This window comes from Pithys albifrons, chromosome 1, assembly GCF_047495875.1.
Source record: "Pithys albifrons albifrons isolate INPA30051 chromosome 1, PitAlb_v1, whole genome shotgun sequence".
NCBI classification, from domain to species: Eukaryota; Metazoa; Chordata; class Aves; order Passeriformes; family Thamnophilidae; genus Pithys; species Pithys albifrons.
The window spans coordinates 96,809,267-96,826,890 of NC_092458.1; the positions used below are offsets into that span (position 1 = coordinate 96,809,267).

The window sequence follows — 17,624 nt, forward strand, 5'->3', positions numbered from 1 at the left end:
GCCATGTGAACATACACCTGACTAGCTCTAAACAGAAAAAGGACTGCATTCTATGGCACTTATTAATAACAGCATGAATAAACTTTGTTACAGCTGCACAGTTTTACAAGTGCTCAGACAGACAAATGTAACCAACAAAATTAAATGGTTCCCATTCACTGGAGAAGGGCAATGGAAGAAATCAGGTTGTGGGTTGTTTGGTTTTTTTTTTTAACTACAAACTGGAATAATGGAAATTGTATCTTTTGGATTTTATTCCTCAGCAAATTATATATGCTGCTTTCTGCAAATGGAACTGTATGTCACATTTTCAAAAATTGAAAGCCAAACAGTCAACTTAAAAATATAATTGACTATCGACGACTTTCGTGCTATTTAGAATATTTAAAATTAAAACAAGGAAAAAATTACAGCATTTCAGAAAGAAATCAGTAAAGAAAATTGACTGCATAAAAGCTTTCAATTCATCACATTTAGAAACAGGGAGACTGTTTTCATGATAATACTATGTTGAAGAAAAAGCAAAGATTAATCTTACAGTTCAAATTCTCTTCTTCCAATCAGTTCAGACTGCATCAGAATTATATCTTGTGCTAGTTTACTCATTAGAAGCCATGACAATACAACTTACTTTTTATTTATGCTGTAATCTTGAGCAGCATTACTTAGTGACCCAAAAGCAAGGGCTGCTTTTCACAAACCAGTGAGGAGTCCAGATTTGCCCTGTAAACTAGAGATGCAGCCAAAGAACACACAGTATAGTTCCTCTCTGTACTCCTTCCTTGCACCTCACACCTAATGGAGTTGGAGGTGTCAGACAATCCCAGGGGCCTACCTTTAGATGCCCTGGGTAGAAAACTATTTTATCAGTTGTTTGCAACACCCAAAATCTTTCTGCAGGCTCTGCTTCTAGCAAAGTGATAATGGCATATTTGCAAACTCATTTGTCATACCAGGCCCATTGTAATGGTTGTGGCCTGCAGGCATATCTATCTGTATTTCTAAAAGGATTAGAAAATTAATGTTTAAAAAGCTTCAGGTATTTTGTTTAACAGAGACAAAACAGAATGCCAAATAAACCTTTTCCTCATCTGTTTATTTTGACATACATGTTGTTACATGTTTTACAGTTACTTGAGGACAATTAACTAAACCTGAGATAATGGCAAGGCTGCCAAGCACAGATCTGTTGTTCAGTGCTTAGAAGACAGGTAGCTAAACCAGCTTCAGTTTCTTAGACAAAAGCTGGGAACACCAGTAACAGTGGTTATTTACCTAGTCTGAAAGCAAAGCACCTGAGCAGAAATAACTCAAAAGACTTCCAGGCTATATTCCAAACCCAAGGTTACATATGTAACTAACAAGATGTTCCCAAACTCTCTTGATTCCTAAATGATCTTGATGCGTGGATGTTTCAACTGAAAAAAAAAAATCAAGAAAACCCAAACATCCACCTGTCTGTCATACACAGGTGTCGCCCCCACCCCCTGCCCATGAAAAAAAACACAAACCCAAACAAAAAACCCCAATGTCAAAATGAAAACAAACCAACCAAACAAACAAAACCCACAAAACCCTTCATCAAAGTACACAGGGGGTGGGGGTAAAAATGAGCAGGTCAGAGGATTAGTACTGAAACTTCACATTTAAAGTTGCATTCTACACAGAAATTGACATAAGCAGGATAAAAACAAAGTGTAGAAAAACCATAGCAAGAGCTCTGGTGCTATGAAAAGTATTAGAAATACGAGCTCCAGGGAATGAATCAGGGAAGACAAGAGTTAAGTGTGAACAAGAAAACGACAAGGGTAGAGCTGAGTTGTTTAGATGAACCTATGAGGTTGAAAAATTGTTCTTACCAATCATGATCTGATAAAAATTTACTAATAAGTTACAGTATCCTACTGTGTGACACCTCAAGTATCCATTTATTGTGCTATCTCGCAGCAGAAACTGGCAGACCCATTGGAACAAAATGTGAAAAAGCACTTGAATCTCTCAGAGATGGTAGAAGTTAGTCAAGAAACCTGAAGAGGAACATCATAGTGAATAGTGGAGCTGAAAAAACTGGTTCAGATGAAATGACAGCAAGAAATAGCAGCTTGAAGGAGATGAAATCTGTAAATCTCAGTGACAGAAATGCAATTTGTCATCAAGACAGCTGGTAAAGGTCATTCAAGGACAGAGACCAACAGGAAAAGAGTAGGTCCACAAGGAAATTTAAATCCTGAAAGTTGATAAGCAAAGGGGGAAAAGAGAGGAAGAGAAAATAGAAACACTGAACAAACATGATCATTAGTCATTTTTTCAAAGATCCTGTTTTCCTTGTTTTGATTGACATGTTTTTTAAAAGCCTCATCTGTCAGAGTCCTACATGTCATGTAAGTTAATCCTTCAGAAGACTTTAGCTGAACTTTTGTAAGTATTTTGAAAATTATATTCGCATTAAAATGGGTCACGCAAAACACGGTCAGATTCCTGTTCTCTAACAAAAAAGATTGCTATAGCAAATTAATCACACTCTAACATTATTTACATGGCAAAGAAATTTGTTAAAAGAATAAAGTTACGAGATAACACTATCGTGAAACTAGAAAGAGGAAAGCTAGTAGTAGGTGTGTTTAGACTAGCAAAAAAGACATGGAAGTGAAACTGTAGTAAATTTACACTCACAGAATTGATACGCAAAAGTGCCAACCTACTATGCTGGCATCCTAAATAAAGAATGAAAGACTTATTTTAAAGAGCTGTTCATGCTCAGAAAATGCAATATATTACTGCAGAAATTGTTCTCCCTACGTTGTGCAAGATACCAGACCTGATGACCATAATGACTGCTCCATTATAACATAAAATAACCCATATCTTGCCTCTGGCATTGCTCTTTTGTCACTGTCACACTCAGAAACACTCCATATGATAAAGCAAACAACTACACATCTTCTATTAGCCTTTATGTGTATTATAAAAGCATTTTTTTTCTCAGAAACAAACTAAAACAACTGCATCTGCCTACTTCTACATTTTCACTATTGCATTTGCTATATGGATTGGATAACATATCTACACTTCACACACTTCATTCCACTAAATACTATAGTAGTTAGAAAGTCAAAGATGGGATAAGGAAGCATACTGTCCATAAAATTCATATCAAGTTCCTAATTCAGATTTTAGAGTTTTCATTTGTATAATAAATAAATATATATTGAAAGGACATGATTTACCATGTACTTTGTGAAAGCAATGTACTTTCTTCACTACAGAAGGGAACAAATAAACTTCATGCACTAAGACTGAGCATAAACAGCCTTGAGAGAACTGCCCATATGTTTTTATTCATCCTTTGAGTGCATCACAATAATGAAAAAAAGAAATTAATAACAATTAATTTAGCAATTTCAGCCAATTTAAAGAGACGTTATCTTTAAAGTGCTCACCAACATACTTAGAATCATTACTTGTGTTTTTGAAAAGTTCATTAATTTTTATACTTAAGATTAGAAAAAATTAAGGATTTTTCACAATGTCACTACTTACTTATCTCCAAAGAATTTCCTCCAGAAATCTGCAGCATCAGCTTTGGTGATACGAAAGTTATCACCCTGGAACTGGCCATTTGGAAAAATAGCCTTGATTTCTGCTAGCATGTGGCTGAAGATGAGAGACAGCTTTGTTAGGTTTCTCCTGTGGATATAATAGGAGAAAAAAAAGTCACATAAAATCCTTAGAATTCAGGAAGTTTAATAATTCTTTCAGTATTTTGTACATTCTGTGTATTTCTTGTCTAATAATCACCATGTGACACATGAAAAACACTGAGCTTTCATCTGAAAACATAAAGAAATATGAATCAGTACTTCGCGTTTCCATACACTTCTGAAGATGTACTTATCATAAGTCTTCATGAATACAGAATCCTTTTCTTGGCAAGAGAACAGATTTGAGTTCTCAACTGCATATTCAGATACATTTCTTGTGCATTAAAGCATTGCGTTTCTACTTAATTTCATCATTGCAGAACCAAGAAATTTATACTAATTAGACAGCAAATACATTTAAAAAAAACTCCAGCAACCAAATAAAATAGCCCCATGCACTTAAAAACCTCAAATTATAGTCCTGTATGTGACATCAAACCTATTTCAGTACAGGTTTCTAGAAATACAAACACAGCACAGACTAGATTTATTCCCTTTTCCTATGACAGTTTTATTCTTTTTATTTTTCCCAGCTTTCACTTACTGAACTTACTTCCTATTCTCCTTTTAAATCTTCTCTCTTTAGTTAAAACTTGTTTTTACTTTTTGCTGGCATGTGATAAACTAAAGTCAAGCTACTTTGTTATCATTTCACTTCCATAAGCTTTCTAGACTTGTATCAGTTAATCAAAAATTATTTAGTTTTTGACACAGAAATCCCATTTAGTGTAGTGCAGAGAACTCAGAATCCTTAAATGCAAATAATCCCTTTGTATGGAAAAAATCTATGGGAGATGGTGATGAGAATAGGATGAAGCAAACTTTATGAGAATTTATGCATGGAGGTTCCTTAGATGTCACTTGCAGTAAAAAAGGAGTATTTCCCCATCTAATATATGAAACAGACACTACATGGAGACTAAGCAGTTTCTGATGAAGGATTTGTATGTTTTTAATGTAGTATTTTACTGAGTTAGAAGTTCTACATATGTCAAGCCCATTTTCTTTCACCATCTCAGGCACTACTTAATAACGCCTCAAAAAACTCAATTAAAACCATGACAAAATGCTTATCAATCGTGCAATTTATGGACTGCTTAAAGACAGTGTTTAAATAAATTCAAACTTATTCACAAGTCCCTAGCCACATGGACAGATTAAGACACATTGTTTTACACGTGCACACCAAACAGCTTTCAGAATGCTCAAAATCTCAAAAAAAGTTGAACATATTTCCTGGCATCTCCCTAAAAGAACACTCAATATAGCACTGAAACAGTAACTAATTCAACTAAATGTGAAAACTTTTAATAGAGATTCCTGTGAAATCTGTGTTGCAGATTTGACTACAGGTTTTACTACCAAGAAAATGATGATAAAGATAGTTGTTATAAAAACATAAGTAATTTAAAACAAACAAAGCAACCCCTGATGAATATAGTCTCCCTCTCCTCAAGATTAAGAATGGTTACAGGACTAATTAATTTAGACTCCTTGAATTCCTCCAGTATAATCAGATGTCTATAATTATGATGCTCAGTAGTTCCTTATTTTCTGGATTTGTTCCTAGCTATCCCCCCTTCCTACTTCCTCTGTACTTTAATTAAACACACGTCTTCCTTATTATTTTACTCCTCAGAACTCAAGCCCGATTCAGAGGAGCAATCAACAGCTATTTTAACATGTCTTCTTCAGCCTTCCCTAAACCCAGGATTAAACAGGAAGCTTTCTGTACTCAGGACAGATGGGAACACGACTCGGTGCAAGTTTGAACAGAGCTCTCTCTCCACTGGTACAATTACTGCAATTCATTAATGTACAGTGCTGCAGGGGTTCTTTTCAGGCACAAATTCACCCAGTGAGCTTGATGGACTCAAGAGGCTTGAGCCCTGTAGTGAATTAAGGGATGAAGTCACATAGAGGTGCCATCTGGGGCACTTCCTTGCCCGGCGGGGAGCCCGTGTGTGTTTGTAAGCACATGTCTGTGCAGATGCACTGCCTGTTGGTGTAACTGCACAGTACACGACCAGAACAAACAGCTGGCAGGATCTGGACAGCAAATGCACAGTACAGACAAGTATCCATTATACAACATCATAGAGAAAGGAAAAAAGTAAAATTAATTTTTGTTTCCATTTGTATGAGCAAGAAAAATGTTGCAATATCAAACTAAGATACATTTTTTTCTGTCTGACTGCAAAGGTGAAACTTGAAACCAACTAGAATCTTATCTGTGCTTGAACATATGTCAGTACGTACATGGAGCAGAAAATGCCAAATTCTCAATAATTTATATGCAGAGTATCTTTTTTTTTCTCCTTAACTTTGTTTCATACTCTACCAGATGATTATCTCAAGTCCTTCTTTAGTAGCAAATAGTTACTGTGGTAAAGCAAGAATATTTTTAACAGAAAAAGAGGCTATACCAACTGCATAGTGTAGATCTCTTCCACATTACTTGCAACATACCCACCAACTACTATTTGATGATCTTTCTATGATTCATGCTTAGATTTCTACCTTCCTTTCACTAAGTCAAACTGATGCCATACAGTTCAAACCCTTTGTACTTCTGAAGTACCAGTTTTTCAGTCATAGTCCATGATTTGTTGACAAACATGCTTGCATGTGACAGATTTATTGAAGGACCAACCTAGTTTTAATGAACTCCAGAACACCTAAGACAAAAAAATTAAAAAATTAACTTTCATTTAGTGTAAACTTGTAATTGTCTATTGAATCAATAAACATCTTTCGGCTAACCAGAAAAAACACACTTTTTTAATTACAAAATTAATGTGTCTTTTGAAGTTATACCTAATCAGTAAGATTTCTGAAATACAGACAGTAAAGTCTGAAAACAAGAATTCCAAGTTAATTCACTTTTCAGTAAATTACTTTATTCTGAATTGATTTTCTCTTCAAATGCAGGGAGGGACCAAGCTGGAGAATATTGTAAAGATTTAGTAATGGAAGGACTTTTCAAATAACCAGTCACGTGCAGTTTGAAAACAGGGCTTAATGACGACAATATTACAATGTTTCAGCCAAACCAGAGCAGCAGCACTTGGTAGGAGAAGGCCTGAAGCAGTTCTGCTCTCCTTGATCTGCTGAACCGGGGAGTGAAGCATGATCTGTATGCAATAACACAGATGAGTTCTGTGTCAATTTTGTAATCACTGTATGGAAGATAATTTTACTTGTTGGAAGGTAATATGGTCTAAGAAACAGGACTGGACAGGGAATTAGGCAGTGTCACCTTTTTTGCCACTGGCCTTAATTACGAGGTGGGTGGAACACCTGAGTCCAGCACATACTGCCTAAGTACAACCTATGGGGATGAACAGAGCAAAATACTCAGAGAGCTCCAAATACACTTGGCAGAACCAGCCTACACATGAATATACAAAGTAAAGCAAACATCTGTGCCCTGATCCTTTAGAATTACTAGAGTACACAGCAATAACCAAGACAAAGTCACTGTAGTAATAAATACTTGTAACTCATGCAACAACTTAAAAATGCATAAACCTACTTACACACTACATGTGTGTATCATTGCTACTTTCATGCCTGTATATTACTATGCCCATGAAAAAATTATTTTACAACTATAAACATTTCTAGGGAAAACAGTCTGGAAGATAAGTCTGACTGCATATGTCTGTAGTTATTTGTCATTCAAAAAATTAGCTTATTGCTGGATTTTCTTCTTCATTGCTCTAGTAAGTGCTTAATCTTTCTGCATCCACATAGATATACTTGGTTAAACAACCACTTGCTGTAATAAACAGAATATCAGCTTTCCAAAATCATAATATATAACTCAATTATCTGAACAGAAAAACAGTCATCAGATCTAAAATAAAATCCAACTGAAAGCTAAAACTATTTTTCAGATAGATCTGACACAAAAATACACCAAACTATTACTAAATAACAGATAATTCCTCTCTAATTCTTATTTAGAATAATTGGACAAAGACAATTCTGCCAGCTGGCAAAACTGCAAATCATAACTGCTTAGGAATCAAGATAAAACAAAGTTTGAAATGTGAATTTCATAAGGTGAGTTGTTTATTTTAACTACTAAAATCCATCCCCCCAAATATTAAACCTTCAAAATCCAAAGCATATGTACAGAGCTCATTTCACCTAATTAGTAATATTCAGAACAGATTCCAGATCCATATGCTCGAATTGTGGTAAAATTCAAAGATCTTACAAAATACATGTTACTAATCCAAAGAAGTAGAATAGAGTCTTCTAATTCAGGTATAAAAGACAGAAGCAGACATCCATGTTCTGAGCTCTGTCACTCTGCTTTCCAAAGTTCAGAATTTACATTTTGTGACCCACGTTTTCCATTGTGTGAAAAAAACACTTTCAAAATTACTTCCTATTTTTATTTTGCCACCATGAGGAAAATCATAATTGCCATAAAGCCCTTGACAGATTATACTTCTAGCATTAATTATTGACAAGAGACACAAACCAGAATGCACTAAGCCCAGGACAAATCACAGAAAAGAAAAATTTCTGAAGAAACACGTGAAATTTTTGAAGACCTCTAGAAGACATAGGAACATGTCTAAAAATTGTGTATGTTCACTCTTGATAATACAGAGTAACCCTGACCCATTTATCCCCCTTACTCTTCCAGAACTTCCCCTTTCACAGTCAGGAAACAAAGGAAAAAGCAGCAGTAAAAAAAACAAACAACAAAACAATAACAATAAGAAACCAACCAAACATAAACTCAAAAAAACCTCCCTAACACTTTTTTTTAGAAACCTACAGATGTAGAAGACAGTCAGATAATGGAGCACTAACAATGGAGCTTACACTTCAGAGGAAGCAAAGGAAACCAAAGGTTCCGGTCAACATGCTTGCACAGAAAAAACTGCCCACCATCATATTTGGCAATCAGCTCAACTCTGCTTCTGTGTAATTATTATTTTTAAAAGCTATATAAGCACAGGGTATTGTTCAGAGACTAAAGTATATGGGTCTATTCTTGGGATGAAATATCCCTGGGATTAAGAATAATCATGAGCTTTATTTCCTACTTGTGCTGCTGACTCATGGAAGGAACACAACTAATAACTTCATTGTGCTTTGGTATTTCTCATCTGTAAGCCTCCTCCCCTTAAACAAAACCTTAAAAACCTGCCTTAAACATGATGAGATTCAGCTAATATTTATCATTTGTTAGACATGAAAAATAAGTATAAAATTGCAAGAAACTGGCTGGAGGCAACTACTGCTTTTCCCTAAATACTGGAGGAGCTGAGCTTATTATGAGTAGGAAAGCAGTATCCTTCCTTGAATGCCTCTCCTCCCATCTACAGATTCAAGGAGTATTGAGTAAGTCTATCCCAGCTATGCTATTCACAATGGATATCAAAAGGAAGAAATGGCAGACTTTGGGTAAAATTTGGGCAAGGTTGTTTGGAAAAACAAAGAGAGATGATCACAATGTCACCTTGAATTTTCCTACATCTTTTCCCTTCCTTAAAAATCATTTTACATGGATACACCAACTTTGTTTCATTCTTGTATTTTAAAGATCAGAAGAGTATCAAAATGGAAGAAGGCAATGCTCAAAGAATTCAGAAGCTCATTCCATCTTTTGAAACTGCTTATCAGCTGCCATTGCTTCTACAGTAAGTATCTGATGCTTGACTTATGCAAAAGCACAGAATGAACTTAATATACAATAGCTTAGAAAAGAAAATGGAATATAAATATAAAGAGTAGAAGATGGCTAAGGCTTCTCCCAGGGTCTATGACACTCTCTACAAGCTGATAAGTCTGTTTTTTTGTTCATGAACTACCATGCCATTCTGCCACCAAAATCTCTTAAGCAAAGTTCTATCCAAGGATTATATTTCCTTTTTGCTAAACTAACACTCCCTACAGCAGCAATCATAAACAGCTCCCGTCAGTTGGACTTTACAGCCCAAGTATTGAAAACCTCACTACTTGCAGTTCTGTCCAGCAGACTGTTATCCACACAGATGAATGCCTCAAGGTACTGCTAAAGCACTTTCATTTATTTCCTGACTAGTACTCCTGTATGTGAGATAACAAATACACCCATGAAATGAAAACATTAGGAGTGCTAGTAGGAATGAGAAATACAGGAAAAACAGTCTGCATAAAGCAGAATGCAAGTCATCAAAAATGAAAAAAGGTGTGTTGACAAAGACCTAATAATTATCCCCATGGTCGTTATTTCTAATTACTAAGCAAAAGGATAGAGATTACCCAAAAAGAGCCTCTAGAGAATGCTATTCTCTGAAAATAAATTTGCAGAAAACTGATCTGAATATTTACAAGTACACTTTGTGAATGATAGTCAATCCTATGACATTTTAAGTAGCAACATAAACCAAGAGCTAACAGATTTATTGATTTTACTACCAAAACTTTTAATTGAGCTACTAGGTCATCCTTACAAAATACATGATTTAACTTACTTAATCTGATACGTACAGAGACTTAAAAGAAGAACTAGACACTGGTTGTTTAGTTTTATTTGCTACTTTTTAACAGTCAGTTGCTTTTGCATTATTGCACTCATCATTATCAACATGTCGTCCAAGCTCTGTTCTACTTCCTCCATCCTCCTCCTCAGACATCTTTGTCTACCAAGAACCAATGCTACTAACTGAATGCCAGCTTAAGTGTAAAGCCAAATATCTGTGTGTATAAATGAAACTGAAGTTGTCACAGAATTCTTCAGGAACAGTAAACCCTGTCTTTGAAAAGTTTAATTAAGTCTCCCAAAACACAAATATATAAAACTTTTTTAAAAACATGCGTGAATTAATATGAAACAAGGACCACTCAATTAGCATTCTTTGACCATCTTCCAAAGCTTTCTTCATGTGGAAGGAATATTCAAAAAAACACTTGGCCAAAATAAAGAGTCTTAATGCTGTGGTTGGTATAATTTTTTTAGTATCTGATTAGGCCAGTAAACATCTTGAATTGCATTGCAAAGTGAGACCACTACTTATAATTCATATTATCCCTGTACTAGAAGTGCAACTGATAGTACCAACAAGTGTTAGTATTTCCTCCCATAATCATCATACTCTTAATACTTGTAAGAATTACTTGGTTTGGAGATTATCCATGCCATGGGTACAGCACAACTGTGCCAGGCCAAGCAAAGCTGTCTGCAAAAAGGGACACTTCTATACATGGAGCAACTTGAGTGACTCCGGAAGGGATACGGGGCTGAGTCTGGCACAAATGCTGCCACAGCCAACGCAGCAGCCCAAAGGCCAAGGATGGCACAAGGAGGCACTGATGTGATTAAATGCTTTATCTGCTTTACAGCAATCTAGCATGAGCAAAGGAAAGTGGTTTAGTTCTGCGTCATGCTTCATCTAGTTTGCTGTCATGCAAGAAACTCAGTGGTTGTGAGGTGCCAATACCAACAAACCAGCGTGCCATACAGCACACCATCTCATCGGCTTCCTCTCTGAGCAGCAAAGAATTGATTATGCTTCACTGTACTGGGTCGTGGTGTGCAACTTTCCTACAGAGAAATAGTCCAGTACTGCAAGCTTGTTCTTTCAGAATTTTCTGTTTAAACTCTATTACCTCACCTTATAACATGCTGCTATGATGTTTTCTAAAATAAACTAAAAAGAGACACCACAAAAATGACAGTGCTTAGCAACAGGCAATAAAAAGTACTTAAATTCAAAACGTACTGCATTTTGCAACAGTATGATTTCTTACGAAGATAAATCTTTCTGATTGCTAAAAGAGTTAATCCAAAATTTTTCAGGCTTATTGCTCCCATCATACTCAATGACTGTGGAAAAGGTCTGCAATACAATTGAGCCACTTCAGGAAAGCAGGACTGGTAATAGTTTTTGCTGATATTAAAAAGTTTTGGCAAGCTAATACACATATATGTCTTTTTTCATACATGTAATTTGCAAAATCTAATTTTGATATTTAACAAGAAATTGTCTTTGGATCATATGTGCTTCCCAGTAATCTTTATTTAAATATTTACAATAGTTTGGCCAAATGATAAAACAGGGAAATCTTACCCAAGAGGGCCCAAACAAAATTCAAAGTGCTCAGCTCCTAATTCTCAGCTCAGGTGTACTTGACTAAACTACACATGAAACACTGGCAGACAACAATTTAGTCTGAGCTCGCCTGCAGCTGTGAGACACAACTCTAAATGATAAGGGGAGGGCTTTTAATACCAAAGAGGGCAGGGTAAGAAAATTCTTCTCCATTTCTCTCTGTGAAGCCCACAATGAACTCAGAAAGGAAAACAAGCTGCTTGATTCAAGAGCAAAGAAGACAGGAGCTAGAGAAGCCAGATGGAAAGAAATAGATGGTTTTTAATTAAATGGATAGATTTTAATTTGGTTTTGTCAGTCACAAGAACTGTAATAGTGTTTTTACTGATGAGATTTTCTGATACGATAACTGATTTGAATAGAAATTTTAAAATAACTAAGCATTCATTTCCATGCGTTAGGAGTGTATAGAAGTATCAAACTGCTGTATTTTTTTCAGATAATTTTTAAAAGTGCCATAAACTTCAGCAGTGCCTGTTACTTACTGTGTTGCACATGATTACCATTGAGTCCAAGTCAATAATTCTGCAAGTCAACAAGCTGTTCTAGCACTTCTCAGACTGCCCAAAAATGTCCTGGTTGAGCTGCTTCTGAGAATCGACCAAGAGACAATACTGAGCTGTACATTTTGCCCTAGAAATCAACTTTTTCTTAATTTCTTGGATTTTACTTTTTGAGACTCTTGTACATAATTTCTTCTAGGTATTTGTTCTGTGGCAGTGGTAGGAATCCCTCACCAAAAGAAGAATCCATTGTTTTAAAAAAACTGACCCTCTTCATTTCATGTATGTTCCTGTCAAAAATATCATCATTAAATGAGCAGAGGAACTCTTCTACTCTACATTTTAACAAATATATTTTTTTCACAGACCTTCAAATATATACAAATAAGAATTTTGACCCTAAGCCCTGAAATAAGATTCGTGTAGGCAGACACTCTCATTACAGCATTCTAAGCAATGTTATTAAAGCATTCTAAGGGTATTTTAGACTACATGAAAATATGGTATTTATCAAAATGGAAATCCAAGTGAGAGCTACATAATCCACCAAAATACAATAATCAGCCTTCAAACCACATCTCAAGTTATTGAATTCCTATCAAACATATAATAAAAATTTCCATTTCCTCTGATGCACTTTAATAAAATCCACCTGAAATCATTCACTGAAAAAGATTTAAACATTACTTAGTGCTGAGATGCAGCTTGTTTGCAACATTCAGATAACAAAAATCTGTGTTGCATAGCTAAGCATTGTCACATAAATGCATATGGCACAGAAAAATACAAAATAGGATATATGAAGTACTGAAACTGTATGTGGGTCTCAGAATAATCACTATGTTTTTATTTACTGATAGAATGTAAAGTAGTGACTTGCATTGAGAGAAGAAAGCTAACATCTCTGGCCAAAACAGTAAACAACACAAATCTACCCTATTCCCTTTCATATATACCCGGAGGCAATCAGCCTCCTGTCCTCTCAAATATCTAACCCTTTTAAATCCAGATACACTGCTGCCACATTGTGTTAGGAACTTTATCTGTACAGAACAGCAATGAAAGAAAAATCAAATACTTGGCTTCAAATTGCTACCTGAAATAGTTTTATGATGCTGTATGTACTTACAGCCCATGAGGATCATGGTCAGTGGATATATAACAGGACAATTAGGAACAATCTGGCACCAGCTGGGATTACAGCAAAGACCTGGGGAAAAGTCTGATGGATTTCCTCTATATAACAAGATGTATGATCTCATACCAGCCAGAAAAGAAATAAAAGTGGCTGAAATATTTGAATAAGTAAATTGGACTGAGTAAAAGCAGGTATTAAAAAAAGTAAGGATATAGCTAAACAGGCAGGTGTATTTTTCATGAAAACTGAGGCAGAATCTTTACCTTCAGGAAGTACTGATGTCAAATTTCCTAACAGAAGCTGTCCATACAAATCAAAATAAAGCATTTTGCTTCTTCACTCCTTATGCAAAAAATGAAAAAAATTTGGAAGTTCTTTGTGGAAAATCATAGAATCATATAATCAGTTGAGTTGGAAGAGACCTCCGAGATCATCAAGTCCAACCTTTAATCCAACCCCACTTTGATTGGCACTCAGTGCCACATGCAGTCTCACCTTAAAAACCTCCAGGGTCGGAGAATTCACCACCACCCTGGGCAGGCCATTCCAATGCCTGACCACTCTCTCTGCAAAGAACTTCTTCCTCATATCCAACCTAAACCTCCCCTGGCACAGCTTAAGACCATGTCCTCTTGTCCTACTATTGGTTGCCTGAGAGAAGAGACCAACCCCCACCTGGCTACAACATCCTTTCAGGTAGTTGTAAAGAGTGATAAAGTCTCCCCTGAGCCTCCTCTTCTCCAGGCTAAACAACCCCAGGTCCCTCAGCCTTTCCTCATAGGACTTGTGCTCAAATGATTTTGCTTTTTTCAGTCTAAAGTAGAGTAATCAATGGCGAAATTTATACCCTGATCTGCTGGCTAAATTTTTTTCCCCTTTCAACATTAACAATCTTATCCTGTTTAAATGACAACATTTACGAACATGGGTCATCCCCCTCTGCTTTCAACCAGTGGCAGTACTCTCATACACAGGCACTTCAATATGGGAGACAAACATTTCTAAGGCTAAATAGTCATGACCTAAGAGGGATGCTCTGGCATAAATAAATAATTGGGGTAAAAAAAATCTGGAAGCAGAGGGCAGGCATTAAGAGTTTGAACTTAACATGGAGGCAAGGACCATCTGAGTTATACAGGGATCAGCTGGGAAAGCAAGGCAGCTAAGTTTGCAAACTACACTAAGCTATTCAAAGGCTATAAGGCTGACAAAACCCCCAACAAATAACTGCAGAGTGACTGAACAATGAAAACGGCAGATAAAGCTCAATATATGTAAAGGTAAAACAATGTATCCAAAAAAATAATCTTGACCTGATATGCAAAAGGACAGTGTCTGAGCTGTCCATTGCCATTCAGAAGCAAAACTTTGAACTATGATGGGTAACTCTATGACAGTATCAGCTCAGTGCTCATCAGCAACAAAAACACAGATCAAGTATTATGAATTATTAACAAAAGAACAGGGAAAAAACCAGAAAACATAATTATTCCACCATAAAGAATTACAGTTATCTCTTTCAAATCAGATATATAAGAAACAGATTATATAAGAGGTACGCTGAAAGACAAAAAGAATTATCAAAGGTAAGAAGTGGCTACAAACTGAGGAGGAACTGAGTATGCTGGGACTCTGAGTAACCACAGAGGAACTCTGACAGAGTTGCAAGTGGCATAAGGAAGATGGATGAGGACTGACAGTAACTAGCACATTTAATGAAGCTGATGGGAAGCAAGATCAAAAAAATCCCTGATCCATAGAAGTTGTTGGCTAAGGATACTGTGGAGATAAGTCTAAATTGGTTTGAGGGGAAACTGGGAAAACACAAGAGCAGCGTCACTGAAGTTTACTAGAGTAACAAAGCACAACACGTTCAGGAAATCCCTTAGCTAAAAATGGCCAAAGGCTGGGAGAGTACTAGGGAAATGTACTCAATTATACATGTTTGCTCCATTTATTCTTCCTTAGGTATCTTCCTTATGCTCATCACGGAAAACAAGAATGACTATCCTGGTTCAGATCAGAGTCTGTCTCAAAAACAGGACACTATACTTAACAACTTGGTTCATAAGTTAGCCTCTATATTCTTAAATTCACTTATTTCACTCCTACAATTCGATTGCACAGAACTTTTAATATCTTATCACTCACAAATTAATTTTGGATGCCTTGGTGAATGGAAGCATCCTACAAATTGACAATAACTCTTTTTCACCCCCATAACTGAGATTGAAAAGTTGAAGTTGCCCAAAACACAGCCTGTATCACAAGGGTGTCTGTGTTCCACCAGGAGGGTGGCCTTGCAAGCTCTGGCAGGAGGAGAGGGCAGGTGATGGCATAACACTGCATTAGGCAAAGATCAAGAGAAATAATAGGGTTGATTAGAAGCAGAGCCCTATTCTGTGTTTTAAAATTTTATGTGCAACAAGAACCAAAAAGCGAGTAGTGTTAAGAGAGCTGATGGTGAAGTTGAATCACAGATGTCTTCCAAGGCAATCAGCTTCAACAGTGAGAGCCAAGATAGCATTCCTAAAAAAAGGCTCATGGAGGGCAAGAGTCCAAAGAGGGTAAGAAAAGGTTACTACACCACAGCTGGAATGGAAACTTTCCAATTCTAAGCATCAATGTGAAAATCTCTATGTTTTACTCACTGCTAAATTTTATCACATGCAAGCTATTAAAACAACACACATGAACAGAATCACAACTGGAAATAAAATACACTAAAATTCCTTCTGGTAAAAATACTTTTTAAGGCATGAAGGTTCAAACAGTCACACCCGATTTTTATTCCCCTGAGACTAAACACTTGTGCAGCTTTTCCTAGCAATACAGTTCACTTTGCTACTTGCAAAAGTAAACACTTTATGCTATTATGGATTTCTGGAACTATCAATCAGCCTCTGAAAACAAATTGCTTTGAAAGAGGAATGTAAAACTAAAGACAATAGTATTCTTCTCTCAAACACAGAAGCATTCCAACTCTCAATACCAAAGCAAGTAAGAACAGGAGACACAAGTTGAAATGAACAAACCAAAATCATGGGCTACTAAAAAATCCAGCTGTAAATTTCTAATCACTTTTTCATGTATTCTCCTTATAATCACTGCACTATATACCCTGGCAAATTCTCAACACCTGAAAATACTTACATTAAGATTACATGAAATTCTGTATCCTATCTTTAGTATGGTTTATTTTGTGGACCCAGCATTTCAATCTTTCTAATTGCTTGAATTCTGTAGCTAAATTCAAATATGTGTTTATATTCTTAAGAACCACTGGCTAAAATATTTATAGTCAAAAACATACTCCCATTTCTGTTTTTTCAGACAGTCATCCTCAGATAGGGAAGGAGCATTAACTCTCAACATATACCATGTATTCAGTTGTCCTTTATATTATCAACAATAAGACAACTGTTTACATCTGAAGTGAAGTGAAAGAGAACTAGAAAAATAAAAGTGCATTCCTTTCATCTCTGGAAAGCTCCAAGCACCAGCTACCATGTCAGGTGGCCTGCTTAGGTTTGGCACAGTTTGAAATAGCTATGATAAAGAGCTTCACTAGGTGTGGTATATTTGGTGCTGGAAACCATTTTCACCCATACCAGCAGTTTTCATCCTACATAACACACATCTGACACATGGTGGCTGCCATAAATACTATTCCAGTTATAAGCCATACCTCGGTTACCATAAGAAATACTTGTGATCAATAAATATTGTTTGATCTTACCAACCAACAAATTACAAAGCCTCTATCCAATAGAGACTGAAAAAAAATCATTACCAAAATACGCACTATTACAGCTAACTACAAGAGTTAATACTGGAGAAGCTTGTGCAGCCAACTTTAAAAACATCTCAATCTCTACCAGCACAAAGTTCCTGAGAGTTTTTGTGCCCCTAGTCTGCACAGTCTGCCTGTCTCTGGACAGCTTCCCAGAAAAAGCAACGCTCTGTGCACCAGTTTCCACCAGAAGTCCCACAGTACTTCTTCACTCCTCCTATTCCCCAATGGCTGAAAATAAATTTTTCATCTGGCTCCCAGAGAAGAAAAAGGAAAGACTGTGACAGACAGACAGGAAAGGGGAAATAGAGAAGGCAAAGGCTGAATAGTTTTCTTGGGGCTTCTTGCTTCCCACCCACCAAGCCACAT

At 36.3% G+C, this 17,624-nt stretch overlaps 1 protein-coding gene across 3 annotated transcripts in view; it reads right to left on the minus strand.

Annotated features, from left to right (window-relative positions):
* The window catches only part of CBLB (Cbl proto-oncogene B), a 130,379-nt gene that overhangs the window by 60,247 nt on the left and 52,508 nt on the right, over positions 1–17,624 (minus strand). For all 3 annotated transcript variants that reach the window (XM_071561647.1, XM_071561638.1, XM_071561657.1), the window contains exon 4: positions 3,541–3,687. In XM_071561647.1, coding sequence (XP_071417748.1) covers positions 3,541–3,687 — 147 coding nt within the window. The remainder of the gene's footprint in view (positions 1–3,540; positions 3,688–17,624) is intronic.